The 24,883-nt window shown below is 54.0% G+C and overlaps 1 protein-coding gene across 3 annotated transcripts in view; it reads left to right on the top strand.

Moving 5' to 3' along the window:
• The first annotated feature begins 3,646 nt into the window (after window positions 1-3,646).
• Window positions 3,647-24,883, top strand: part of LOC115526843 (phospholysine phosphohistidine inorganic pyrophosphate phosphatase) — a 118,637-nt gene continuing 97,400 nt past the window's right edge. For all 3 annotated transcript variants that reach the window (XM_030334169.1, XM_030334170.2, XM_030334171.1), the window contains exons 1-2: window positions 3,647-3,834; window positions 21,653-21,840. In XM_030334169.1, coding sequence (XP_030190029.1) covers window positions 3,710-3,834; window positions 21,653-21,840 — 313 coding nt within the window. In that variant the 5' untranslated portion in view covers window positions 3,647-3,709. The remainder of the gene's footprint in view (window positions 3,835-21,652; window positions 21,841-24,883) is intronic.

Below are 24,883 nucleotides of genomic sequence, written 5' to 3'. Positions count from 1 at the left end.
TTTCTATTACACGCAGCCAAATGCAAGCCTTATTTATATAATGCCCTTCACCCGTTATATTCAAAGAAAGGTCATGGGCTTTTGGACCGGGTCCAAGCCTATCAGTGGCCCACGATCCCATGTTGTCACTGTGGGCCAACGTCATTCTTCAGATGAGGGACTAAGACCCTGTATTCATTTCCTATTGGTGCCGTAGCCAATTGCTGTAAGGGCAGTGGCTTAGAACACTACAAATTTATTATCTTCTAGCTCTAAAGGCAAGGAGCCCTAAACTCAAGGTGTCAGCAGAGCTGAATTCCTTCTGGAGGCTCTAGAGGAGAATCCATTTCTTTCCTTTTTCCAGATTCTAGAAGCTGCCTGAATTTCTTGGCTCATGGCCCCTTCACATTCCAGGCCAGTAATGCAGCATTTTCAAATCTCTCTGTCTCTTAGCTCTGCTTCTGTTATCATGTCTCCCTCTCCACTGTCATGATTCTGACTCTCCTGTCTCCCTCTTTGCCTTATAAAGACTCTTGTGATTCACTGAGCCTATTTGGATCATCCAGGATAATCTCCCATTTCAAGATCCTTAGTTTAATTATGTCTGCGAAGTCACTTGTGCCAGGTAAGATAATACATTCACAGGTTCTGGAGACTAGGATGTGGACACCTTCAAGGGGGCGTTATTTTGTCTACCATAATTTTAGGTATAGAATATAATTTCAGGGCACCTGGGTGGCTCACTCGGTTGAGCATCCCACTCTTGATTTGGGCTCAGATCATGATCCCAGTGTCGTGGGGTAGATCCTGCATCAGGCTCCGTGCTGAGTGTGGAGTCTGTTTATGATTCTTTCTCTCGGGGTGCCTGGGTAGCTCAGTCGGTTAAGTGTCTGACTTCGGCTCAGGTTGTGATCTCATGGTTCTTGAGTTCGAGCCCCGCATCGGGCTCTGTGCTGACAGCTCGGAGCCTGGAGCCTGCTTCGGATTCTGTGTGTGTGTGTGTGTGTGTGTGTGTGTGTGTGTGTGTGTGTGTCTCAAAAAAAAAAAAGATTCTCTTTCTCTCTCTCTCTCTCTTTCTCTCTCCCTCTGCCCCTCTCCCCTGCTCACACTCTCTCTCTAAAAGAAAAAAAGAAAAAGAAGAAGGGATTTGCCCAAGGTCATATATGGCCAAAAGAATAGAGAGAACCATGGGCAGGCTCCCCACACTGGCAGAATGCCCTTGTTTCTCCCCCTCCTTGGCTACAGCCCAGCCATTCTTCAAGGTCCATTGTCCCTCTGTGGTAAACAAACCCATCCTCTTACCTGTGTTTACATCACTCATTGGCACCTGGCACACAACTGGTCAGCAATCTCAAAGGTGTACATCTTGTTCTCTACAGTCTTGACTGAAAGGCAAAGATCATATTTTAGGCCTTTTTGCATCCCTAGAGCCCACTGAGCCCAGAGAGTAGAAGTTCAATACATGTGTATAAAGCATGATGTGATTGGCAGATTACCCAGATCGACTCACTCAGCTCCCATATCACAGAATCTGGAAGGCTAAAAGCTGCACTTCCCAGACTCCCTTGCAGGTCGGACTAGGTGCCACAAAGCTAGACATGGTGGAAACGAGGTAGGTGGTAGCCACAGGTGGAGAGAATCCTTCAAGGGCATGGTGGTGGACAGATTTGGTCCTTTGAGGCCTTTACTATCAGGTCTCTGGCATGTTAGGAACCAAGTGACGGGGCAGTAAGACAATGGAACGATGTAACTGGCCATTTCACAGAGCTGCATGGCTCTTGGCTGTAGAGTACTTGAACTTGGTTCTTTAGTTCCCATGGAAATCCGCAAGCTCCTTACTGCCTGATGTGAACATAACCCTTTAGCTGGAGTGGTTTCTATCATCTGCAACTAAGAACCATAGCTAATATAAGGTCTAATATTTTCTCCCCCAACCAGATTGCAAATCACCAAAGGGCAGGAGCTATATTTTACATCTCTCCTGTAAAATCAACAGAGCACACTGTTCCCCAGGAAACTGAGAGATGTTGACATGCACAATTCATTGAACTGGGTGAAAGTTCTTTTTTTTTTTTTTAAGTTTATTTATTTACTGAGAGAGAGAGATAGAGAGAGAGAGCATGAGCAGGGGAGGGGCAGAGAGAGAGAGGGAAAGAGAGGGAATTCCAATCCACACTGTCAGTGCAGAGCCCGACGGCAGGCTCCAAATCACGAACTGCAAGATTGTGACCTGAGCCGAAACCAAGAGCCTGACGCTTAACCAACTGAACCACTGAGGTGTCCTGAACTGGGTGCAAGTCCTAAAATTCCGACAATTTCTTCATCCTATCTGTGACTCAACAGGCTGAAATGAAGTGGTCATTCAAATATGGTCTTCTTTTGATACCTCAAAGCTAAGTCATGCCCAGAGGAGTCTGATTTTTTTCAAATTTCAGTTTAAAACTTGGAAAAGTCAGAGGGACAGTTAAGGGAACCCTCCCTCTTTTCTACCAATTTTTATTTATTGTAAAAATGATGTAGCGTTAGGGGTGCCTGGGTGGCTCAGTGGGCCGAGCATCTGACTTCGGCTCAGGTCACGATCTCGTGGTTCGTGAGTTCGAGCCCTGTGTTGGGCTCTGTGCTGACAGCTCGGAGCCTGCTTCAGATTCTGCTTCTCCTCTCTCTGCCCCTTCCCTCCTCTCACTCTGTCTCTCTCTCTCAAAAATAAATAAACAGTAAAAAATTTTTTTAAATAAAAAATGATGTAATATTAAAGGGACTGTAACAATTCATCCAAAATATGACTGGCCTAACACACTGCAATATTCCCATGTTCCTCCCAGCCCTATTCCTATGCACCCTTAATTTTGCATGGCGGTGGTCATTATAGTTTCGTAGTCAGCTTTCTCATATGTTATAACACGAGCACTTTCCGTGTTGCTATCTAGTCTTCATTTTTGATGGCATATTTCTTTCTGTAGCCATGTTACACGTGCTTACACATTCACTTTTCTTCCAACTCGTTGTGGCATGATAGCTTCCATTGCACTCATGGTCTTGAGAATCATTTCCGGAGCATCACTTCCCAGGCATAGGATTGTCTGGCCAATGGATCCAACTATCTCCACTGCTGCTTTTTTTTTTTTTTTTTTTAACATTTATTTATTATTGAGAGACAGAGAGAAACAGAGCGTGAGCAGGGGAGGGGCAGAGAGAGAGGGAGACACCGAATCTGAAGCAGGCTCCAGGCTCTGAGCTGTCAGCATAGGGCTTGACGCGGGGCTCGAACTCACAAACCCGCGAGATTATGACCTGAGCCACCCAGGCGCCCCCAACTATCTCCGCTGCTTTTAAGGCTGGTTATACTCTTCAGCCAGAGGATGAGGACACCAGTGATCTCTTTAAGTTTTGCTACAGGTGTCTCCCTGTGGTCTACAAGTGCCTCGTTCTGGTTTTTAGGGAGGGGCTTGTTTTTTGCTTTTCCTGCCTTTGGTCCACTGATCTGGGAAGACGGCTCCCATTTCGCGCGCGTGCGGGCGGGAGTTGGGAGGCGGCGACCGGCGGCCCCGGGTTTGCGCCCCGCGGTTCCGGCTTTGCGCCCGGCGGAACGGCCCCGCTGGCCCCGCCCCGTCGGACTACCCGGCCCAGGACTACACTTCCCAGGCGCCCCTGCGCCGTAAGCCCGGCCGCAGTTCCCAGCCCCGAGTTGGGACGCGGAGTCTGAGGAGTCAGAGGTGCACAGCGGCGCGCGATGGCTGCGTGGAGCGAGCGGCTGGCAGGCGTGCGCGGGGTGCTGCTCGACATCTCGGGTGTCCTGCACGATAGCGGCGAGGGCGGCGGCGTGCCCATCCCTGGCTCCGTGGAGGCGCTGGCGAGGTGAGTGGGCCGCGCCGGCCGCGGTGGGCGCGAGGCTCCGCGCGCTGCCGGATCCCACCGGCGGCTTCTGGCTGCCGCCGGGGACGGGGCGGGGCTGTTGCACTGGCCCCGCCCCGGTCCCTGAGAGCCCACCCGGGCCGGTCCCCGTCACAGCCCCCCGCCGCCCCTCCACCCCCGCGAGCATAGGGCCTGTGCTGGTCAGAGCTGCCCGGTCCTCTGGGGCTGCCTTTTGCTTCCCGCCGCTGCTGAGCGTTAGGTAAAATAACATACATTACATTCCTTTTTTTTTTTTTTTTTTTTTACATTTTTGTTAATGTGGTTACAGGAAAACTTTAAATGACGTATGCGCTGGCATCGTTTGTTTAGAGGGGAGGAGGAGGAGGAGGAGGGCATCTTGCCCACCAAATCTGGTGCACAGAGGACCACACAGGGACCACAGTTGGTACTACTGGACCCTCCGCTTTGTAGCTGCCATTGATTGGCACGACAGGCCAGTGCTGCCATGATGTTGATGGACAGCCAGGAAGGGCCAATGGCCCAGGACTTGACTTCCCAGAGGCACTAGCTGGGAAGCCCTGGGTTAGTAGCCTGACCTCACTAGGACTCAGTTTACCTGCCTATGGATGGCAGTTAAGTGAGCCTCTTTGTCGTTCTCAGGGAGCCCACCCCACCTGTCTGGACAGGAGCCAAAGTGTCTTGTGTAGCAAAGCAGGAGAGGCCAGGAACTCAGAAAAGGGAGATGTGGCCTCCAAGAGAGCATGTGAAGGGCAGCCAGACCTGGGAGACTCTTGACACCCCCCCGGAGCTTCATTTCCTAAAGTCAGGTTTAAGTCCTGGCCTTTGCCAAGTCTTCATGGGGCTCGTGTCTGCAGGGGAAGTGAACAGTAAACTTAGACGCAGATGAGTAAACATAAGATTTGCTGAGAAAGTGTCAGAGGTGAGGCTGGACTTCTCTGAAGAGAAGGCATTGGACGGAACCGAAGGGTAAGAAGGGCTATCTGGGGGAAGGGGCGGAGGAAGTGCATTCCCGCTAGAGGGAACAGCAGCGGCTAAGGCGTGCAGCAGAAGAGAACTCGGCACATTCGCGTTCATGGAACTGAAGACGGGGAGCTTGGCTATCGCAGGGATTGTCACAGAGCGGTGCCTGGATTTTAACCTGAGTGTGGGGGAAGGCTTTGAAGATTTAGGCAGAAGGGTCATGGGATCTGGTTTATGTTTTTAAAACATAATTGAAACATAATTGAAATTGAAACGTTCAAAGTGCAACCGTGTAAGTACTAGATGGAAACAGGAGAGACTTCCTTTGAAATCTTAGAGTAGAGGACCTTTATAATTATGCCCCCAGATCTAGATATCAACGACAACAAATCAACAGCCTAGTAGAAAAATGCACAAAAGATAGAAACAATTCACAAGGAAGAAAAAGCAAATGACCTCTAGTCATATGAAAGATGCTCAGCCTTACTTAGATAAGAGAGATGCACAGGCATTTGAATGGCTCAGTTGGTTCAGCACCTGACTTCGGCTCAGGTTATGATCTCACAGGAGATCAAACTCTCACAGCTCGAGAGTTTGAGCCCGGCGCCGGGCTCTGTGCTGACAGCTCAGAGCCTGGAGCCTGCTTTAGAGTCTGTCTGTGTCTCTCTCTGTCCCTCCCTGGCTTACACACTGTCTCTCTCCCTCTCTCTACCTCTGTCTCTCCCTCAAATATGAATGAATATTAAAAAAAATAAGAGAAATGCACATTGAAACTATGCCAAGGTGCCATTTTTTCAAGAGTATGAGAAAACTGGCAATAATGCACAACTTTGGGCGCACATTCACTTGGTGAGAGTTTGCAGAAACGGACCCTGTCATACGTTGCTTGTGGAAGATGCATTTGGCATTAGCTATCAGCGGCCCCACTTCTGGAAATTTGCCCTACCTCCTACGTGAGAAAGGACATCAGCGCCAGGGCGTTCATGACAGTAACTTCGTAAATAAATAAAATAAATACATGTATGTATGGAAATAGCTCAGGTATCTACCACGAGGGGAGCATCATGGTCCATCTGTGTAGGATAGGGGAGGTGGCGAGAAGGGAGTGAATGAAAGAGAGGTTTTGGAAGTAGGACTGGTAGGGGAGGGGAGGGGAAGTAGGACTGGGAGGGGAGGGGAGGGAAAGTAGGACAGTATTGCGGGGGCCAGGGAGAAGATGAAATAAAGAATGGCCTCCAGTGTCAGACTAGAGCACCCAAATGGATGGAGACGGGGGTGGGGAGGAGATGAAGGGGTGCAGGGCAGGTGCCGTGATGGCTCATGATGTATGTCAAGTTCTTGGCCCAGTGCTAAACACATGATAGACCCCATGACAGCCCAACAAATATACATATATTGATTGATTGATTGATTGAAGTTATGGAATTTTTTTAAGTTTTTTTTTTAATTTATTAATTTTTTAATTTACATCCAAGTTAGTTAGCATATAGTGCAACAATGATTTCAGGAGTAGATTCCTTAATGCCCCTGACCCATTTAGCCATCCCCCCTCCCACAACCCCTCCAGTAACCCTCTGTTTGTTCTCCATATTTAAGAGTCTCTTATGTTTTGTCCCCTTCCCTGGTTTTATATTATTTTTGCTCCCCTTCCCATATGTTCATCTTTAAGGTTTTTTTTTTTTTTTTTTTTAATGTTTATTTTTACCTTTGAGAGAGAGAAAGAGCGCCAGCAGGGCAGGGACAGAGAGAGAGGGAGACACAGAAACAGAAGCAGGCTCCAGGCTCTGAGCTGTTAGCACAGAGCCCAATGCCGGGCTCGAACTCACAAACCGCAAGATCACGACCTGGGCCGAGGTCGGACGCTTAACCGATTGAGCCACCCAGGTACCCCTAAGTGATGGAATTTTTTAAACTTGAAGTTTAAATAATGACATACTATTGTACATTAGTTTCAGGCGCACAGCACAGTGATTTAGCCATTCTGTACAGTACTCAGTGCTCAACACGGTGTGTGTTGTCACCATCGGTCACCAAACATTATTACAATGTTATCGACTGTATTTCCTATTATTTCCCGGGGAGGTGAGGCCGCTTCTTCTGTGCTAGGCATTCATGCTCTCCCCTCTCTATCTGGGGAGGTCCCCTGACAGTCTGGGGCGTGGAGGGGCTGTGATTCCCCTTTATCAGCTGAAGCCACCACAGCTCAGGTCTTGTTGGGGTCCCAGCCTGGATGGTACGAGGACCACGGAGACCCAAGTCTGCCTGACTCCCAGCCGCTGCGACCCCCAGAGCCACACTTAGAGACCTTTGCGGGAGGAGTGGGTATTGAGAAAGGTCAGGGGCTTCCAACAGCCCCTCCTGAGTAATGCTCCCACCCTGATCCAGGCCTGCCCAACAGATGGGTGCACAGATCCCGGGGTGTGGCAGTAAGCAGGGCTCCCCAGGCTGTTCACCTCTGTGGGTTCTGCACTGGCACCTTCCCACTCATCCCTAGGAGGGGACTGGTTTTGATTTTCTTTCACCCAGGCCGGTTTATGTAGCTGGGATGTCTCTGGTAGCAGCTATACCCGTATAAATCTAACAGCTATAGGAGAGTCTTCAAACATAGCAGAGCCAGTTTGGTGGGCCGAGAGGGCGATTTCCTTCCCCAGAGCATTTAGGATTATTTTCCACGAGGGGACATGGTGCTCCTTCTCCTGGGAGGTTTCATCGCCGTGCTGCCCAGGGGCCTGAAAAACTAATGGCCTCATCCCTCTGAAACCTCCTGGGCCTCCCATGCCACAGGACCAAGTGCCCACGCCCCCTCCTGCTCCACCAGGGCCTTCTCAAGTGAGCTCTGTGGCCCTTCTCTGCCCCCTCGCCCACCTCAACCCCTTGCTCTCAGCAGCATAAAGACTCCTGGGCAGGCTTTTCACTGATGAACCCCCCCTTGTGGCCCAGCACCCACTGAGCCCGGGCCCACGCAGTGCCCGCACCACGATGCCCTCTGGCGCCCTGGGTATTCCTTTTCAGCTCCTCTGCCTGCTCTTGTGCCCAGCCCCCAGCGGCCCCCCCGATCACACTCGGGCTCAGGGAAGCCCCACACGCCTTCCTTGTGGGTGGCCCTGGGCACGCACCAAGTCCAGAGTCCAGACACTCGGTGGTAGTGAGTGTGGTGCTGGAAACTTCCCCCTGCTTCGGGAGTTTTCCATGGGGGTGCTTCACACATACGGGATGAGGATACCCCTCTTTTGTGGTGGCCGAGCCAAGCATGGGCTCTCCCAGGAACCGTTCATGGAAGGAACAGGTGCCGTCTGCCCCGGTGCTGCATGCGTTTGGCTGCTTTCTGTAGTGTTTACAGCCCCCTGCACTCGATGGGGGGGGGGCTCCTTGATATGCGTGGCTCACTTTGATGTCCTGGGGAGCTCAGTGGAAGCCCTTGGAGCAAGAGCAGCAGCTGGGAGACAGGCATGGTGGGGAGGGGACGAGGTCCTGGGGAACCTTCGTTCACCCGAATGGCGGCTCCCCAGCGCCTCAGATTTCCAGCAGCACCTTCCATTCTGGGAGCCCCGGAGGGGCCGGCTCCCCACTCTTCTTCCTAGACTTTCCCGAGTGACATGCGTCCTCCGATTTTCTGAAAGGTTCCCACTGTTTTGGAGACACAGAGCACATGGAGGGTGCGAACTCTGCTTTTCCGGGGTGCCTGGGTGGCTCAGTCGGTTAAGTGTCCGACTTTGGTGCAGCCCTCTGTACTGTCAGAGTTCAGATCCTGTGTTTCCTTCCCTCCCCCCCCCCGCCCCCCACCGTCTCAAAAATAAACACGAAAAATAAATAAAGAAATACAAATCATTAAGCTCTGCTTTTCAGAATGGTGTGGACCACAGTAACAGTGGTCACCAATCACTGAAGGAGGCCTGTGATGCCCCGGGTGGGTGCTCGACCCCATAGCTACCTTCACCACCAGTCGTGAGGTAGGGATTTGGGGCCCCTTTTTTTAAAATTTTCTTTTTTTTAACGTTTTATTTATTTTTGAGACAGAGAGAGACAGAGCATGAACGGGGGAGGGGCAGAGAGAGAGGGAGACACAGAATCGGAAGCAGGCTCCAGGCTCTGAGCTGTCAGCACAGAGCCCGACGCGGGGCTCGAACTCACGGACCGCGAGATCGTGACCTGAGCTGAAGTCGGACGCTTAACTGACTGAGCCACCCAGGCGAACCTGGGGCCCCTTTTTAAAGTGACTGAGGCACAGAGATTCAGGAACGGGCAGAAGCAAAAAAAGTGGCTGGGCCAGTTTAACCCCTGGGTCCGTGTGACTCCAGGGCCTCAGTGTCCCTCACAGTGCCACACTGCCTCTCAGTATGTGCATTTGCTCCTTCATTCACTCCCACACCCGACAGGTATTTACTGAGCGTTTCTAAACTCTGCAACACCTGCTGTAGGCTCCGGGGACGCTCCGCAGCCAGGGAGGTAGATAGAGGTCTCTACCCTCAGGAAGCTGGGGGTCCGGATGGGAGATCAGTGTAGGCAGCACCCGGAAGGGCCCGCTTCAGACAGAGGCCAGGCGGGCGGGGAACTGGGAGCTGGGGTGGGGGAGCACGGTCTCGCAGAGCCGCCACTGTGTGCGCTGGGGTCTTGAAGATGCCAGCTGGGCCGGGAGCATCCCAGATGGAACCGAAGGCCGCAGAGGCCACACCGACTCCTTCCTGGAGCTGTGGGGGCTGGCGAGCCCTCTTTCTGCTCTAGGATTTGTGGGCGGGCGTGGTAATGGGACATCTGTAACCGGCCCGGGTCCCCCCAACAGGCCCTTTATTGGAGCCCATTCTTGGGCAGTTGGGCTCTCCGAGGGGAGCCATTCAGAGGCAGGGCCCGGCACAGCGGGGGCGACAGGGGCCGGCCCAGGCGCTGGCCAGCACAAAGGAGAGCCCCGGAGGCATCTGCATGTGAAAGGCAGGTGGGCATTTACTGCATCCTGTCTCAGGCCACTAAAGCACATCTGCCGGGCCCCGCTGGGTCCAGCCTTTTTGTGGCCGGCGGAAGAAAGTGGACCTCGGCGCAGGGCAGCTTCATAAAGCAATTCCCACCCAGGACCGCCGGGCCCACAACCCATCCTTCCAAGTGGAGCCTCTCAAGCCCCCGGGTGCACCGGAAGCGACCCTGTTAAAACTCAGGCACCTCCCAGCAGGTTCTGGAGCCGCGAGGGACTGGGCCAAGGGAGCCTTGTCCGAAGTCGCCACCCTGCAGACAATAGACTGACCCCTCCTCGATGCCGGGCCACCCCGGCAGCGTCCGGCCGTAGGAGTGGCAATAATAATCGCTAGGGACCAGGGGACAGCCGGGAGCCTCACCTTGCTGCCTCATGCCATCCTCCCAGTCGTGGCCCAGCACCTGCCAGGGGAGGCCCTTTCGGGATGTCAGAGGGGGCGGCCACTCGTTTGAGCTTGTTCAAGCCGACAGGAGCCACTCTGTCTCCAGAGATGGCGCCAGGAGAACACGACACCCTCTCCTGGGCTGTGTTCTGTCTGGTTTTGTAACTTTTACAGTGTCAGCTTCAAAAGTCATAAGTGGCCCCCTCCTCGCGAACAGTCCCGCAGGTACGTGACTGTGTGGAGTAAAAAGTCCAAACCCTCGTCACCGGCCCTGGCCCACGCGTTCCCCCACGGTGACACTGTGCTTCCTCCCACACTCCTTCCTCTGTGTTTCCCCACAAGCACAGAGGACTTGAAGACACAGTGCCCCCCTTTCCTGACATCACACCGTCCTTGCCCCCTGCCCCGCACTCCTCCCTCATCCACCCAGTTCTCATGGCTCACTGGAGGCTGGGTCCCTGCAGATCCCGAGCTGGGGCGTTCCGACCCTTACGTAGCCTCAGGGCACTTATCCCCCAAATGAAACCCAGGGTGGAACCCCCCCCAAATTAAAAAAAAAAAAAAAAGAACAGTGTTTGACAAGTGTATATTTTCTCCGTTCAGATCTACAAATGATTATGAAGCCAGTCAGTGATCACGGTCAAAGTGTTTTGATGAATAACAATATTGAAGTCTGGGCCAGCTGACGGCTCAATGGTTCATAGGTTTATAATTTCATACGTGTGGCTGGGAACAAGCTGCTTGTCCGTCAGGAGAGGAGGAGGGAAGAAATCAGTTTACCCAGACTGGAGTACTCTGTAGCTATTCAAAAAGAACGGGGTAGGGACGCCTGGGGGGCTCAGTCAGTTAAGCGTCTGCCTTCAGCTCGGGTCATGATCTCGTGGTTCCTGAGTTCAAGCCCCACATCGGGCTCTGCGCTGACAGCGTGGAGTCTGCTTGGGATTCTCTCTCTCCCCTGTGTCTCTGCCCCTACCCTGCTTGCGTGCTCTCTCTCAAAATAAATAAACAGACTTAAAAAAAATTAAAACAAAAAAGAATCGTGCACGCTGACCCACATGGAGGGAAACTGAGGGATGCTGGATGGGTGTGTGAGACCATACCGGACAAGAGCTGTTTCTCGGTTTCTGATCTCAGCATGGGTGCACAGGGCCACCACGTGGAAATCAAGCGTAGCCAGGCTGCTGGTTCTGGAACAGAGTTAATGGTGTATCCCACCCGTGCTGCCTCTGGTAGGAAGCCCCTGCAGATTAGGGGGTCACTGAGGCATGGGTTACTCAGGGGGCTCACAAAAAGCGTCCGTACGCCTCCCCCAGCACCCCGAGGACGTACGGGGAAGCCATATTGGCAAACCCTGCCTGATCCCTGCCCGCAGTGGGGTTCAGGGCGATTTCCCATGACCGTGGGGCTGGCGGGATGCTGCCCACGTATAGAGGAGGACCCAGAGACGCAACCTTGCTTAAAGATGCCTCAGGAGGAAGAGTGCGGCCCGTGCTGTCCTCAGGGCAAGCTCTGCCTCTTACCTGTCACCTGAAAAAAGGCAGGGATACCTGGGTGGCTCAGCAGATTAAGCATCGATTTCGGCTCAGGTCGTGATCCCAGGGTCGTGAGTTTGAGCTCCACGTCAGGCTCAGCGCTGACGGTGCGGACCCTGCTTGGAATTCTTTCTCTCTCCCCTTCTCTCTGTGCCCCTCCCTCGCTCGCTTTCTCTCGCTGTGTCTCAAAATACATAAATAAATTTTAAAAGATTTCTTTTTTTTATTATTTTATTATTTTTTATTATTGTTATTTTTAATAAATTTTTAACGTTTATTTATTATTGAGAGACAGAGCATGAGCAGGGGAGGGGCAGAGAGAGACAGAGAGGGAGACACAGAATCCAAAGCAGGCTCCAGGCTCCGAGCTGTCAGCACAGAGCCTGACATGTGGCTCGAACCCACAAACCGCGAGATCATGACCTGAGCTGAAGTTGGCCGTTCAGCCGACTGAGCCACCCGGGCGCTCCCAGATTTCTTTTTTTTAAAGGTAGGTGTCAGCTTTTGTGGGTGAGAGCCTGGGTTTTGAGTCCCGACTCTGTCCTGTGATTGTGATGTGGTCTTGGGCAGGTTTTATAGCCTTTTTGTGCCTCAGTTTCCCACCTGTGTCATGGGGGGGTGTAAGTTAAGTGAGGTGTTTTAACCACCATTTTGCTTGTCCCACATCTAGAAGCTAAAGGAGTATGTTGTTGCTTGAAGGATCAGACGGTGGTCAGGAGGTGGTTACTTAGCAAGTAAGTCTTTGAGTTGTTGAACTTGGTGCTGATTTCAACACGAAATCATTCAGCTCTGCCCAAGCTGCTGTATTTTTCACATTTGTATACATTCTCGTGAGGCCAGTTCATACTAAAGGGTTGTCGGCCCCTCCGAACCCCAGGTCCTCATCTGTGAATGGGGATATCGACCGATCCCTCAGACTGTCTTGAGAATTCAGTGTGAGCCTGTGGACGATGCCCTGGGTGGTTGGGAGAGGTGCTGGAGGCCAGTCACCGGGAGCTTTGGCAGCTGCTGTCAGGGTTCCCTTTGTCCCAGGTGCCCCAGGATTGTTCATCAGGACGGTCAGCCCTGGATTTTTGCCCCAGCCTCCCTTTGCTGGGTTGAACTTTACACTCTTTCTTAATGGTGCTCTCTGGGCTCCCTCACCTCCTGGCCCTTTCTGGCCCTGGTTCACTGGGCATCAGGCTTCCCCCCAGACTGCCTGCTTCGAGGGCCCAGATGTCCCCAGCCTGGGCTTGCCAGGGATTTGATTGGTGCTGTCACTACCCATGTCTTCACTGGTATTCATTTTTTGTAATATGCCACGTGCTTCTGATATGGTTGTTATTTTATTTCATTTCATTTCATTTCATTTCATTTCATTTCATTTCATTTCATTTCATTTCATTTCATTTTTTGGGGGGGGGCAGGCAAGCCAGGGAGAAGGGGGGAGAGAGAGAGAGAGAGAGAGAGAGAGAGAGAGAGATTGAGAATCCCAAGTAGGCTCTACACTGAGCCCGATGTGGGGCTCAGTCTCTCACAACCATGAGATCATGACCTGAGCCCAAATCAAGAGTCAGTGTTTAACCAACTGAGCTACCCAGACGCTCAGTTATGTGGCTTTTCAATATAGTCTTCATGATAGCCCCATCAGTAGCTACCGTTAGTGTCCCATTTTATAGATGTGGAAACTGAGGTTGGAGAGGGTCGGGTCACAAGCCTCAGCCACACATTCAGAGGTGTGGGCAGTAGGTGTGTTGCTTTCTGAGTCAGGCTGCCACCCCCTGCCACCTGATCTCGGGAGCCTCTGTCAGCTGCGGCTCCTGGCCCGGACCAGCCTCTGATGGTGCTCGGGGAGGACTGGCTGGCAACTGGCTCTCCAAGGTTGGGAGCGGTCCAAAGATACCTTGTGTCCCTCTGCACCTCAGTCTCCCATTTGGTGAAATGAGCCGTTGGTCGAACACTGTGCAAGGTCTCCTCTGGCTTCTGGATTCCCTGGCCCTTGATTCTAAGTTGTGTTTATTAATAAATAGTAAATCGATGCCTGTGGGCTCAACACGTCCCTTTGGTCTGAGCTCCGAGGCTCGGGCGGGTCAGAGGGAACATGCTGGATGGCAGTCCCAGGCATGGGGAAGGCAAACCTCGCGTTTCACAAGGGCTCTGGCTTTGGAGCCTGCCCGGTGTCTGACCTCCTTGCTGTTCCCTGAGGTCACTGGCCGGCTGGTCCCAACTGAGAGGCCCAGCCATGGCCCGGCTGTGTGCGTCACCACGTCCCTTGTTCTCTCTCTTCTCTCCGTCCAGACTTTGGACTCTGTTTCTTGCCTGGACTCTGACGACACAGTGATGTGCATTGCTGCCCACAGAATGTCGGATGGAGACTAGGGAGGGACTTGAGGGCAGGGGAACAGCTGGCTGTCAGCCTAGCCGAAAGGTCTGCCCTGCTGGGTCGGTGGAAGGAAAGAGGAGGTACAGCGGGCCCAGCCTGAACTACTGGCAAAGGCTGTTACTGGTGCCCCTTGGTGTTTCTAGCCCGATGGTCACACCATCATGTGGGACGGCTCACGGCGTGCCCGGTGCTGGAGAGCAGAAGACCAGGCACCTGTTACCCCATTTCATGGCTGGGATTCAGGGACCCCAAGAGTCTGGCCTTTGGATGCCTCCTGGCCCAGGGCATTTGCAAGGCACAAGTGCAGGACCCCAGCTGGGAAGCCAGACCCGATTCTCATGGGCCCAAAGCCCTTCCGCTGCTGCTCTGGCCACCGGGCGGCTCCCTGACCCCAGCTGATGCCCATCATTGGAGCCCTCGGGGAGCTGGGCTGGTCCCCTCCCTGAATCAACACGGGCACCTCTTGGTATGCACGAATGACTGGGTTTTTCTACAGCAAAACTGTTCCTCTTCCACTCCTGGGCTCCTGTTTGACCTTCTATTTTTAAGAATTGGGTTCTTAGGGGCGCCTGGGTGGCTCAGTCGGTTAAGCGTCTGACTCTTGGTCTCGGCTCAGGCCGTGACCTCTCGGTTTGTGCGTTCGAGCCCCGTGTCGGGCCCTGAGCTGACAGCGCAGAGCCTGCTTGGGATTCTCTCTGTCCCTCTCTCTCTCTGTCCCTCCCCTGCTCTCTCTCTCTCTCTCTCTCAAAATAAATACATAAACTTAAAAAAAAATAAAAGATTGTGTTCTTAGAGCAAATAAGTACTTCGTAGGATTCAGTTCTTCCAAATGTGTGTTCTCAAGCGCTGTGGCTTTCCAAGAGACAAGCAGCCAAAGGTGTCAGAGTCAGAGAGCGCTGGCACCACCACGGGGCCCTGCTGCCTATGCGTCTTGGTGCCCGTAGGGCAGCCGAGACCGATGTTCGCCGCCGGCGGCCTTGGCCGGGTGCTGACGCCCGAGTTTCGGTTCGTAACAGCCCCCTGAGGTGTCGTGAAGGTCCTTTTCCTCTCTGGGGGAGACCGAGGCATAGTTTTATCTCTCTGCCGCTGTCCCCCTTTAGTAGTAACAGGGACCCTCCACTCCACCAGAGAACGTCTTAGTTGTGGCCCCTGGGGCAAAGCAGGCCGCCGAAAGGGGGTGGGGGACATCCCTCCCCGCCCCTCACCTTCCCCTCCCCTCCTGGTGTGTTTTTCTGGCATCCCTCGGAGAAGGTTCCAGGCTCCAGCCGGGAGGCCACAACTCCAGCCCAGCCCGCGGGCCTCCTGCAGCTCTTGGGGGACCAGCCCAGGGATGAGACAGGATCAAGGAAAAGCACACTCAGCTTTCTCTCCACGGGGAGAAGTCACCCACCCTCTCTGCGTGCTAATCTCATTTGTCGCTGGAAGTTTGACCTGCCAGCCGGGAACCACCCAGGAGCCCACTCGGGGCTCGGGGCCTCCTCCCCACACCGGCCCGGAGAGGTCTCTCCTCGGGGGGACAGGGGCGCGCGGCGATTTGGAGTCTGGTCGGCCTGGCCTCCCAGACCCTCCGCACCCTCCGACTCAGAGGCCCCAGGTGGGTGCAGGTGGTGGGGGCAGGGGTGGGGTGGGGGTGGGGGGTCCCGGCTGCCGCTGCTTGCTGACAAGGTGGCCGGGGTGAGGGGGGGCGAGTGCCCCTGTGTACTCTGAGACATTAGGGCGGGTAGAGGGGGAGTGAATAAGGCCGGGGCAGCCTGTCCACAGGCCACTGGCAGGTGTTTGCAGCTGGCACGTAGTGAGCACTTACTGTGTGCCAGGCCTCTGCAGGCACATTACAGGTTTCGCTGGAGCCTCATAATGGGAGGCAGGTGCTATTATCATCCCCGTTTTACAGAAGAGGAAACTGAGTCACAGAAGGAATGGCGCGCCGAAGGTCCCACAGCCACCGGGTGGCAGAGCTGGGACCCCGGCCACGGTCATCAGCCTCTGAGGTGCGTCCTTGTCACCACGTGGCCACCGGGCCCGCCGCCTGGCAGTAGAAGTACTTTCTGGCACGTGTGTGCCACAGCAACTCACTCCAGCCCCTTGCACCTAGGCTCAGCCTCCTGTTTACCTGTCTGGATGCATCCAACTCCACTGTGCTTTCTCCTCTGGAATCCTCTAGAAACCTTGCACCAGAGACAGACGCTGGAGCAGCGGTTGAGCAGTGGGGAAGCAGTACTGCCCGTGGGTGGGCTTAGCTGTGAGCATGGGGTTTCTTCCTGAGGTTCCCTGGGTACTGGAGCAATGTGGTTCCATTCCCCGGTGGGCCCGTCGGATCTGGAATTTGGGTTATTTAGGTGCCCCCCACAGATAGGCATTGCCAGGCTCCGAGGGCTGTGAAAGCAGAGCCGAAGTGGGGCTCTGCCTGGGCGGGCATGGGATGGGGTCTGGGGGGCTTCCTGGAGGAAGGGAGACATGAACCAGGCCTTGAAGGCCGAGTGAGATTTGGCTGCAGAGGAGGATGCGGCAGACTCTGGGTGGCTTACGGTCTCCCTGGGTCACACGAAGGTGACAGCTTCCTGAGGGCCAGAGGGGAGGGGTGGAGGGAGGAGGGAGGACGGGCCCAGTTGGGAGAGTCTTGTCTGGGGCAGCAGCCTCCTTGCCCCCTGTGTGGTCTCCCCTCCCAGCCCCGCTGTGGCAAGCCGGAGAGGGCAGCGGGCTGGGGAGCTCTGCCAAGGTCGGTCGGGATGGCCAGGAATCGCCCCAGCGCTCTACTTGCTACCGAACGATAATGAGAGGGTTTCCATTATTTTCGGGTGAGCGCCCCTGGCAGATGCCGACAGCCAGCAGATGTGTGAGGTCCGAGGTGATTTGCAAGGGACCAGTTCATGTGATGCACAGTAATTGCACCAGGCGACGTTGTCACTCAGAGGCTTGTCCTGGCCTGCCGGGATGAGGTAAAGGTCAGTTCAAAGATCTGGTGTGGCTGCCGGAAGTGGGGCAAGTCCCACTCTTGTGCGACTCCCGGGGAGGGGGCAGCAGGGTGAGGTGGTGGCCGAGGTCTCAGAAAGGCGGTCTGGCTGGAGCCGCACCCTGGGATGCCAGGGTCCTGCAGTAGGACCCCCGTTCTAGGGGTTCTTGGGTTTTGGGGGTGGGGATAACTCCTGGAGCCGGGCCCAGCCTGCGGCTGAAATCCTGTGGCTTTGCTTTCCTGAGCTGAAGGCCTGAAGCCATGCCTGCCTGGGGCTTTCCCAGAAAGCTCGGAATTCTTGTGTTCCAGGCCTCGTGAGGCCAAATCTGTGACATCTGGCAAGGATGGCAAGGACCCTTCCCCACCAAGAGATGCCGAGGGTTTGGGTCGTGGGCTATCTTAGTCTGTTTGTACCGACACATCGAGAAACCGCAGACAGATGTTTGCTGGGAAGTCCGGGATCTCGTGCCTGCAGCATCGGTTTCTGGTGACACTTCTCGTCCTGGCTTCTTGGTGGCACAGAGAGAGAGCGCTCTGGTGTGTCTGCTAAGGACACGGGTCCTGTCCTGTCACAGGACAGGTGTGACGCAGCGTCAGGACAAGTGTCCTGCCACACTTGTGGCCTCATTATGTCCTGAGGGCTTCAACATAGGAATTTGCAAGGTGGGGGACACAACTCAGCCCGTAGCATTGGCCGTCCAGGGCCTTTCCTTCCGCGCTGATCCATCATGCTGCACTTTCTGTCCCCCGTGCCCCACGCATGCGCCTGGGCTGCTGGGTCTCGCCTGGGCACGGCCCTTCCCTGACTGGAAAAGCACAGGCCTGCACACGCCACCCCTGTGTAGTCGGTTGATAGCTTGCGGGCTCTGCTACTTAGAAGCTGCATGACTTTATAGGTCTGCCTCTTGGAGCCTCTGTTTTTCTCATCTCTGGAATGGGGACGATGGTTTCGGTCTCTCGGCTCGTTACTTAGCTCGTTCCTGGCCCAGGGGCTGCGTGTAGGGAATACAGACAGACTGCGTGGCTTTGGACGAAATCAGATCACAGGTATTGAGCCCCGAGGCAGGGCTCACTGTAGTAATTTGTATTCATACTTTACTGTTCTAAGGACACACATTTCTATTATCTGCAGTGATTACAAGAAATGGAGACGGGATCTGGGACTCTTCTCAAATGGTCAGAAAGGGGGACGAACAGACCCACAGGGAAGGGATTTCCCAAACCTTTTACAGTAGGTTTTTCGGGACTGATCTAATCCTAAGACTAGTACTTTGATTTTAAAGCATGTGGTTGTTTTTTTTTTCTTTTTAAGTTTATTTATTTATTTTGAGAGAGAGTGTCCAAGGGAGGGGCAGAGAGAGAGGGAGAGAGAGAATCCCAAGCAGGCACCTCGCATTGTCAGTGTGGAGCCTGACATGGGGCTCGAACCCACAAACCTCGAGATCGTGACCTGAGCCGACACCATGAGTCAGACGCTTCACCGACTGGGCCACCCAGGCGCCCCTAACGCACGTGTTTTATGAACTCAGGTTGGGATTTCAAAGGGGACCTGTGGCCGTGGCCAAAGTGTCCCGAAGTCAGTTCTGTGATTTGCTCATTTGTCATCGGCGTCTGAAGTTGCACTCTGAATAGCAGATGTGAGGCTCAGTCATCTCACTGTCACGCCGATTGTTCACTGTTCTGAGAAGGTCACATCATCATTCATTAGCACTAATTAGTCCCCCGACACCCCTGCACCTCTTCCCTCAACTGCTCCATTAACTTGGGTGCGAATCACACGTTCCAGGCGCCAATCAACGAAGATCTGTCCATAATGCACAAGGTGATGCTATTAGTTACAATATATTAACTGCCTAATTTAAAAATACAAAAGCTATCTTTATGAAGGGCAATTAACCACTAACGTGATTGATAATTCATAACACTCTAATTAGGAAAGACAAATATTAAGAAAGGACTGAGCCACCTGGGCTGTTGATTGAGACACTGTTAGAGCCTCTCGGTGTGTGTTCACTCTGTTATTGGTAGATCTACGGATTTCTTGCCAAGTGGCACCTGTCAGCCCCAGTGCACGGAGGGTCAGGAGGCTGATCTTAATGTGGGAACACGTGTTCTCCCCGCTGAATCCTGCCTGTTGCCAGCGGGGCTTGTGAGGGAGCTGGAGGTTCAGGACACCCTTGGGGGGAGAACGGACCAGATGTCATTCCTGGTCTCATGGTGGCACGCAGGTCTGGGAGAGAGACAGTAAGCAAAGATATAAATCGGATGATTGGCGATGCTGGCTAGTGTTATAAAGAAAGAAAAATACAGAGAGGTAGTACGAGGGCAGCGTCGCACAGGGTGGAGAAGAGGACGCTGGACAGACATACCACCTTTCCCCCAGTTCTGTCATCGCTAAGGAGTGTTGGCATTTGGAGCTCCCTCCACCCCAGCATGGAGTAGATTGCCCGAGGCATCCCTACCCGCTCAGTGAGCCTCCTTCCCGGCTTCATTTTCTGCCTCAGCTTCCATCTACCCAAGGCTGCTAGAAGGTTCTGACACCTGACCGGGTCCCGGGAGGGCAGGGCCTGCCCCGCACCTGCTCCTCCCTCCCTGTGCTCCGCCCACCCTTCCCTGGCCTTCTTGTCTGTGCTGCAAGAGATTCTCGTTGCACCTGGCTCTTCTGGGAAGTCTTCTCTGAGACCCCATCCTGGGATGAGACCTTTCTGTCCTCTGGAGCCCCTTTGGCTTTGTAGGCCACCGTGGATGTGCTTCCTGTTCCTGACTCCACATCAGTTGCAGGATCTGCTTTGGGGTCAAGTAGGAATGAGCCCGCGTCCCTAGAGTCTCAGATCCAGGAGGAGGAGCAGAAAGTCCTTGAACTTTCTGAGACTCAAATGTCCTTAGTCATCAAGCAGGATAAAAAGTGTCACTGCTAGGGTTGGGGCACAGTAGCACTTTTGGTTGGGTCTCACTTATTTGCCCGAATGGAGATTGAGTTCAAGTGCGTAGTTCTGAGTAACTGGGTCCAATCTGTGTGTTTACTTCTGCACACGGGGCCGTCTCTGAGCACACGATTGGAGCCCGTCCCTCTCGTACATGAATATCTATGTCTAAATAACAAATGTTACGTACTTAACACTGGATTGAATGTATTATTTATAGTACAAAAAACTGTAAAACTTGAAAGCGTGGCTGAAAAGTAAAGATGAGTTCCTGCATGTTTGGAGACCACTGACGTGCGTGTGTCCGGAGATCTGTCTGCGTACAGTGCTGGGTGACGATTAGCGTACCTGGTTAACTTTACTAGGGGTTTCCCGGGGCTCCCGACTTGTGGCCTGGTGTCTTTTCCACGATCCCACGGTGCCGAGTAGGACTGCTCCTTTGTCCCGGCCGCGGCTTGTCCAGAGAGGGCTGTGTGTTCTGGGCCAGGGCCCGTGTGGACTTCCCCCCCTCCCACTGGACCCCTGGCTCGTGGGCTCAGCCATGCCAGCCTCCTTTCCTTCCCTGTGCCGGGCGCCCTGTGCCCTGTTCTCCCTTCAAGCCTCAGCTCCCGAGCAGTCTCCCCACCCACTCTGGTCCCCATCTGTCTCTTCATCCCGTCCAGTCCTTCAGAGCACCTCTCTGTTCGCAAATCACAAATTCGCCTTCCTTTGCGAAGTTTCCCTCCCGCCCACCGGATTGTGGCTCCAGGGGAGTGGGGAGCCTGTCTGCGGTCAAGGTTACGGTTCGGTGCCCTGGCCCAGCCAGGCCACTTAGTAGGTGCTCAGTAACCTGTGGGAGGTTGCGTGTTATTATTGCCTGTGGGGCCTCTTTACGCATCTACGTTGTGGCTTTGCGTTCTGAGAGCCTGCCCAAGTGCAGCCAAGATGTAGCAGGTGCCCTGTGAGAGAAGGAATGTGGGTGCTGCTGACCTTTCACAGCACCTCAGGGTCATGTCAGGTTAACGCTGGGCCTGCAGGGGATCCCCGTGTCCTGCCTGTCTACCCGGGATCGCCCTGGGTGACAGGGCACCTCAGTGATCGCCTCAGTGACACCAATGAGAAGACACAGCCGAGCTTGGTCCCTCAGCCTTCGCACTTTAGGGGAAATATGGATCCCGAGTGACTTAGGCACACGCAGCTCACATGACAAGTGGAATTGCTAACCATGGAATGGTATAGAGAAGTTGCTGCGGACATTCATAGGTGATCTCCAGCCGGGCCGAGTGGGACCGGACGGTGGCGGGGGATCTCCAGGGGGTCTTAGAAGGTGGGAGAATTGGCACGTGTAGAGAGGCAACGTGTCTCAGGCAGAAGGAGAGGAGGAAAGGTGTCCCAGGTGAAGGGTGTAGAGATGTGTCTCAGATGAAGAGGTGGGGACGTGGCCCAAGCAGAGGGAGTGGGACATGTCCCAGGTGGAGGGAGTAGGGACGTGTCCTGGGCACCAAGCTCAATGAGGATGGAAAGGAGGGTTGTGGGGCCTGTCGGGGCTCCCTGGAAAGGGTCAGCCCTAGTTCGGCATCCCCGTCCTGACCCCAGGTCAGCCGAGGCCCATCTCTGGGAGCCACAGTGGCCTGGCCTGCGCGGAGGGTCCTGACTGCCCTTGGGAAGCGCCCATCTGGCTTCCTCCTCAGAGGCCGCAGGCTCTGAGGGCCGACAGCACCCTCTGCCTGTCCTGTTCCCACTTCCAGACTGAAGCGGTCCCAGCTGAAGGTGAGGTTCTGCACCAACGAGTCACAGAAGTCCCGGGGGGACCTGGTGGGACTCCTGCGGCACATGGGCTTCGACATCTCTGAGGGCGAGGTGACCGCCCCGGCCCCGGCCACCTGCCTGATCCTGAAGGAGCGAGGCCTGCGGCCACACCTGCTCATCCATGACGGTAGGCCTGCTGGGCCTGGGCCTGGGCCTGGGGCTGGTGGGGGTGGGGGAGGGTGTCCCTCTCCCCTGGGCCAAAGTCCTGGGAAGGACACGGAGAAATTTGGCTCCTGCTGGGGCCTGTGAGATGGAAGCTGAGTGGGCTTCCCGCTGGGGACCAGGCCCCTTCTATCCCCAGCCTAATAGCAGACGATGAGGCACTTTCCAGATGCCTCAGGAACATCCTGAGCCTGCTCTCTTTGATCTAGAAGGGACCGAGGGGGCAGGGAATTGTCACGGGGCAAAGTTCTAGCTTCTAGGGTTGGTGGGGGTGGGGAGAATGAGGGCTAGATTGAAGCCCACAGGTTTCTGTCTGCTACCACCCCCTCCTCCCTCCCTGCCTCCCCTGCTCCCCCTACCCACCCCCCACCCCCCACCCCAAGCTTAAGCTCTGTTGGTGAAAAACAGCCCTGCTCTCTGGCAAATGGCACAAGGTTTACATCCCGATCTTAGTCTAAAGACAAGGAAAGAGCCCCTTTGACCCTCAGTGCGGAGTTCTTCTGGAAAGAAGTGGAAGGAGCAGTATTATCTGGTACCTTCTGAATATTTAAAAAGAGGAAACGTAAGCAGTGCTTCGGAATTCAGGACACTTTCCTGTCGATGCACCGAGCCCTCTTTCTTCCCCCGCGCTTGGTATTTTTATTTACAAACCACTGGCAGAAGGATACTTCTCTGCCTCCCGGCAGGAGCGGGGGGCCCCCGGAGTTTGAGGGTGCTCCCTGAAAGGCCCGAGTGTCAAATCCATAGCTCTGGTGCCAGTCAAGGGCAGTATGCCCAGGCTTTAGAAATCCTGTTTCTCAAAAATCCTTCCTCTGTGATCTGGGATCACGGCCAGCGTCTTTAGAACAGGTCCTCAAAGAGAAGGAAAAATTTAAGAGAGAAAATCCCTGCCCCTGGGGCAAAGGGAGGGTTGGGGGTGGAGTGAGCAGGGAGGGAGGGGGGAGGGTCAGCATCTGCCTCTTAAGGGCGCAGAAACAAGTGCATATTAGAGCTCGCGCTGGCTGGAGGGGCAGCCGGAGTGGCCTCTTGGGCTGCAGTCCTGCCTCTGTTTTCAGACCTGGAATCTTTTTCCAAGTTTTATTGTTGATGAATTCTACCCCCCCCCCCCAGCCCCACCCCCCGCCCCGCCGCCCGCATATTATTATGACATTTTGAAACATACAGCGAAGCCGAAGGAATTTTAGTTGGGATATTTGTATGCTCGTCACCTTGACTTTACCAGTGACGTTTTTACTGTATTTTGTTCTTCATGCGTCTGCCTGTCCCTCCGTCCATCTTTTCATCTTATCTTTTTGATGCGTTTCAAGGTAAACGGCAGACATTGGTACACATCCCCAAAACTTCAGCACATCATTAACTAGGGTTCAACATCTGTTTATATTTCTTCCTTCTGATAGGAAATTTATGCACGGTGAAATGCAGACCTCTCTAGTGTGCTTCTGAGTTTTCGCAGATGCGAAACCCTGTCACGATCAGGATCTAGAACTTAACCATCACCTTGAAAGTTCCCTCACGTGCTGCCCAGTCAGTGCCCATCCCCTCCTGCCTCGGGGGTACCTAGTGTTCTGGTTTTTTCCCTTCTGAATAGGTCTGCCTTGTCTAGAGTTTTATATAAATAGAATCATACAGCATCTAGTTGTGTTAGGGGTTCTTCAGGCCACACTCAGGCTTGATGATTTGCTAGAAGGACTCACAGGGCTCAGAAAAGCTGTCAGACTCAGTCACAGCTTCCCACAGTGAAAGAACACAGCGTGAACTCAGTAAGGGGAAGAGAGGTGTGGGTGAACTCCCGGAGAATCCAGGTGACCTTCCAGTGGTCCCCTCCCGTGGAGTTGCCCTGAGATGCACCTGATTCTCCCAGCAGAGATGTGTGACAGCACCTGTGACATGTTGTCACCCAGAGAAGACGACTGCAGCCTTGTGCCCAGGGTTTCTATTAAGGGTCCCTCACGTGAGTCTGTAGCACCTGGGTGACTAACCCTGGCTGCTCAGTCTCCAACCCCCCCAGGGCCCCAGGCTTACAAAACACTCTTTTCTGGTGGAATATTCCAGGGGCTCAGAGGTGATCTCCCAGGTGCTGGTGGAGGGCCTGTCCTGAGGACAGCCTTTCTTTGGAATTTGCAGGATCCAAGCAGCCCAGGCCTGCTGGGTTTTTGTTTGTTTGCTTGTTTTTATTAAAAAAAAATTTTTTTTAAACATTTCATTTATTTTTGGGAGAGAGAGAGAGAGAGAGACAGAGAGCAAGTGGGGGAGGGGCAGAGAGGGAGAGACAGAATCTGAAGCAGGATCCAGGCTCTGAGCTGTCAGCACAGAGCCTGATGCGGGGCTTGAACCCAAGACCCGTGAGAGCATGACCTGAGCTGAAGTCGGACGCTTAACAGGCTGAGCCACCCGGGCACCTCTTTGTTTTGTTTTGTTTTTTAAGTTTATTTCTTTTGAGAGAGAGAGAGAGAGAGAGAGACCAAGTGTGCAAGCAGGGGAGTGGCAGAGAGAGACACAGAGAGCGAGAGTGAGAGCGAGAGCGAGAGCGAGAGCGAGAGAGAGAGAGAGAGAGAGAGAATCCTAAACAGGCTCATGCTCAGCGCGGAGTCTGACACAGGGCTTGATGTCATGCCCCTGGGATCGTGACCTGAGTGGAAATCAAGAGGCAGACACTTAACCAACTGAGCCTCCCAGGTGCCCTGCAACTTTCCCTGTTTGATGGAAAATTGGGGAGGGCAGAGAAGGTGAAGGAGGAAGAAGCTTTCCTCAGGGGATTGGAGAGCCAGGCCAGCAGGGGTGAGGCCTTCCTAAGGACGGGTGAGCTGGGCCAGCAGGGGTGAGCTTCTGCTCCTTCTTTTCAGCCTGTGTGTGTGTCCCAGCTCTGCTGTGTTCAGTGGCATGGGGCTGGAATGCTCGATGGTTCCTAGAGTCTGGGTGCAGCAACAGCCACCCTCTAAAGGTTACCAGCAGCCGGATTTGACCCTACATCCGGGGATCTGTGTCTTCCAGGCGAATCTCTTCTCAGT

Source organism: Lynx canadensis, chromosome D2, assembly GCF_007474595.2.
Source record: "Lynx canadensis isolate LIC74 chromosome D2, mLynCan4.pri.v2, whole genome shotgun sequence".
NCBI classification, from domain to species: Eukaryota; Metazoa; Chordata; class Mammalia; order Carnivora; family Felidae; genus Lynx; species Lynx canadensis.
The sequence above is the reverse complement of the archived record's forward strand: the minus strand, read 5'-3'. Positions and strand labels throughout refer to the sequence as shown.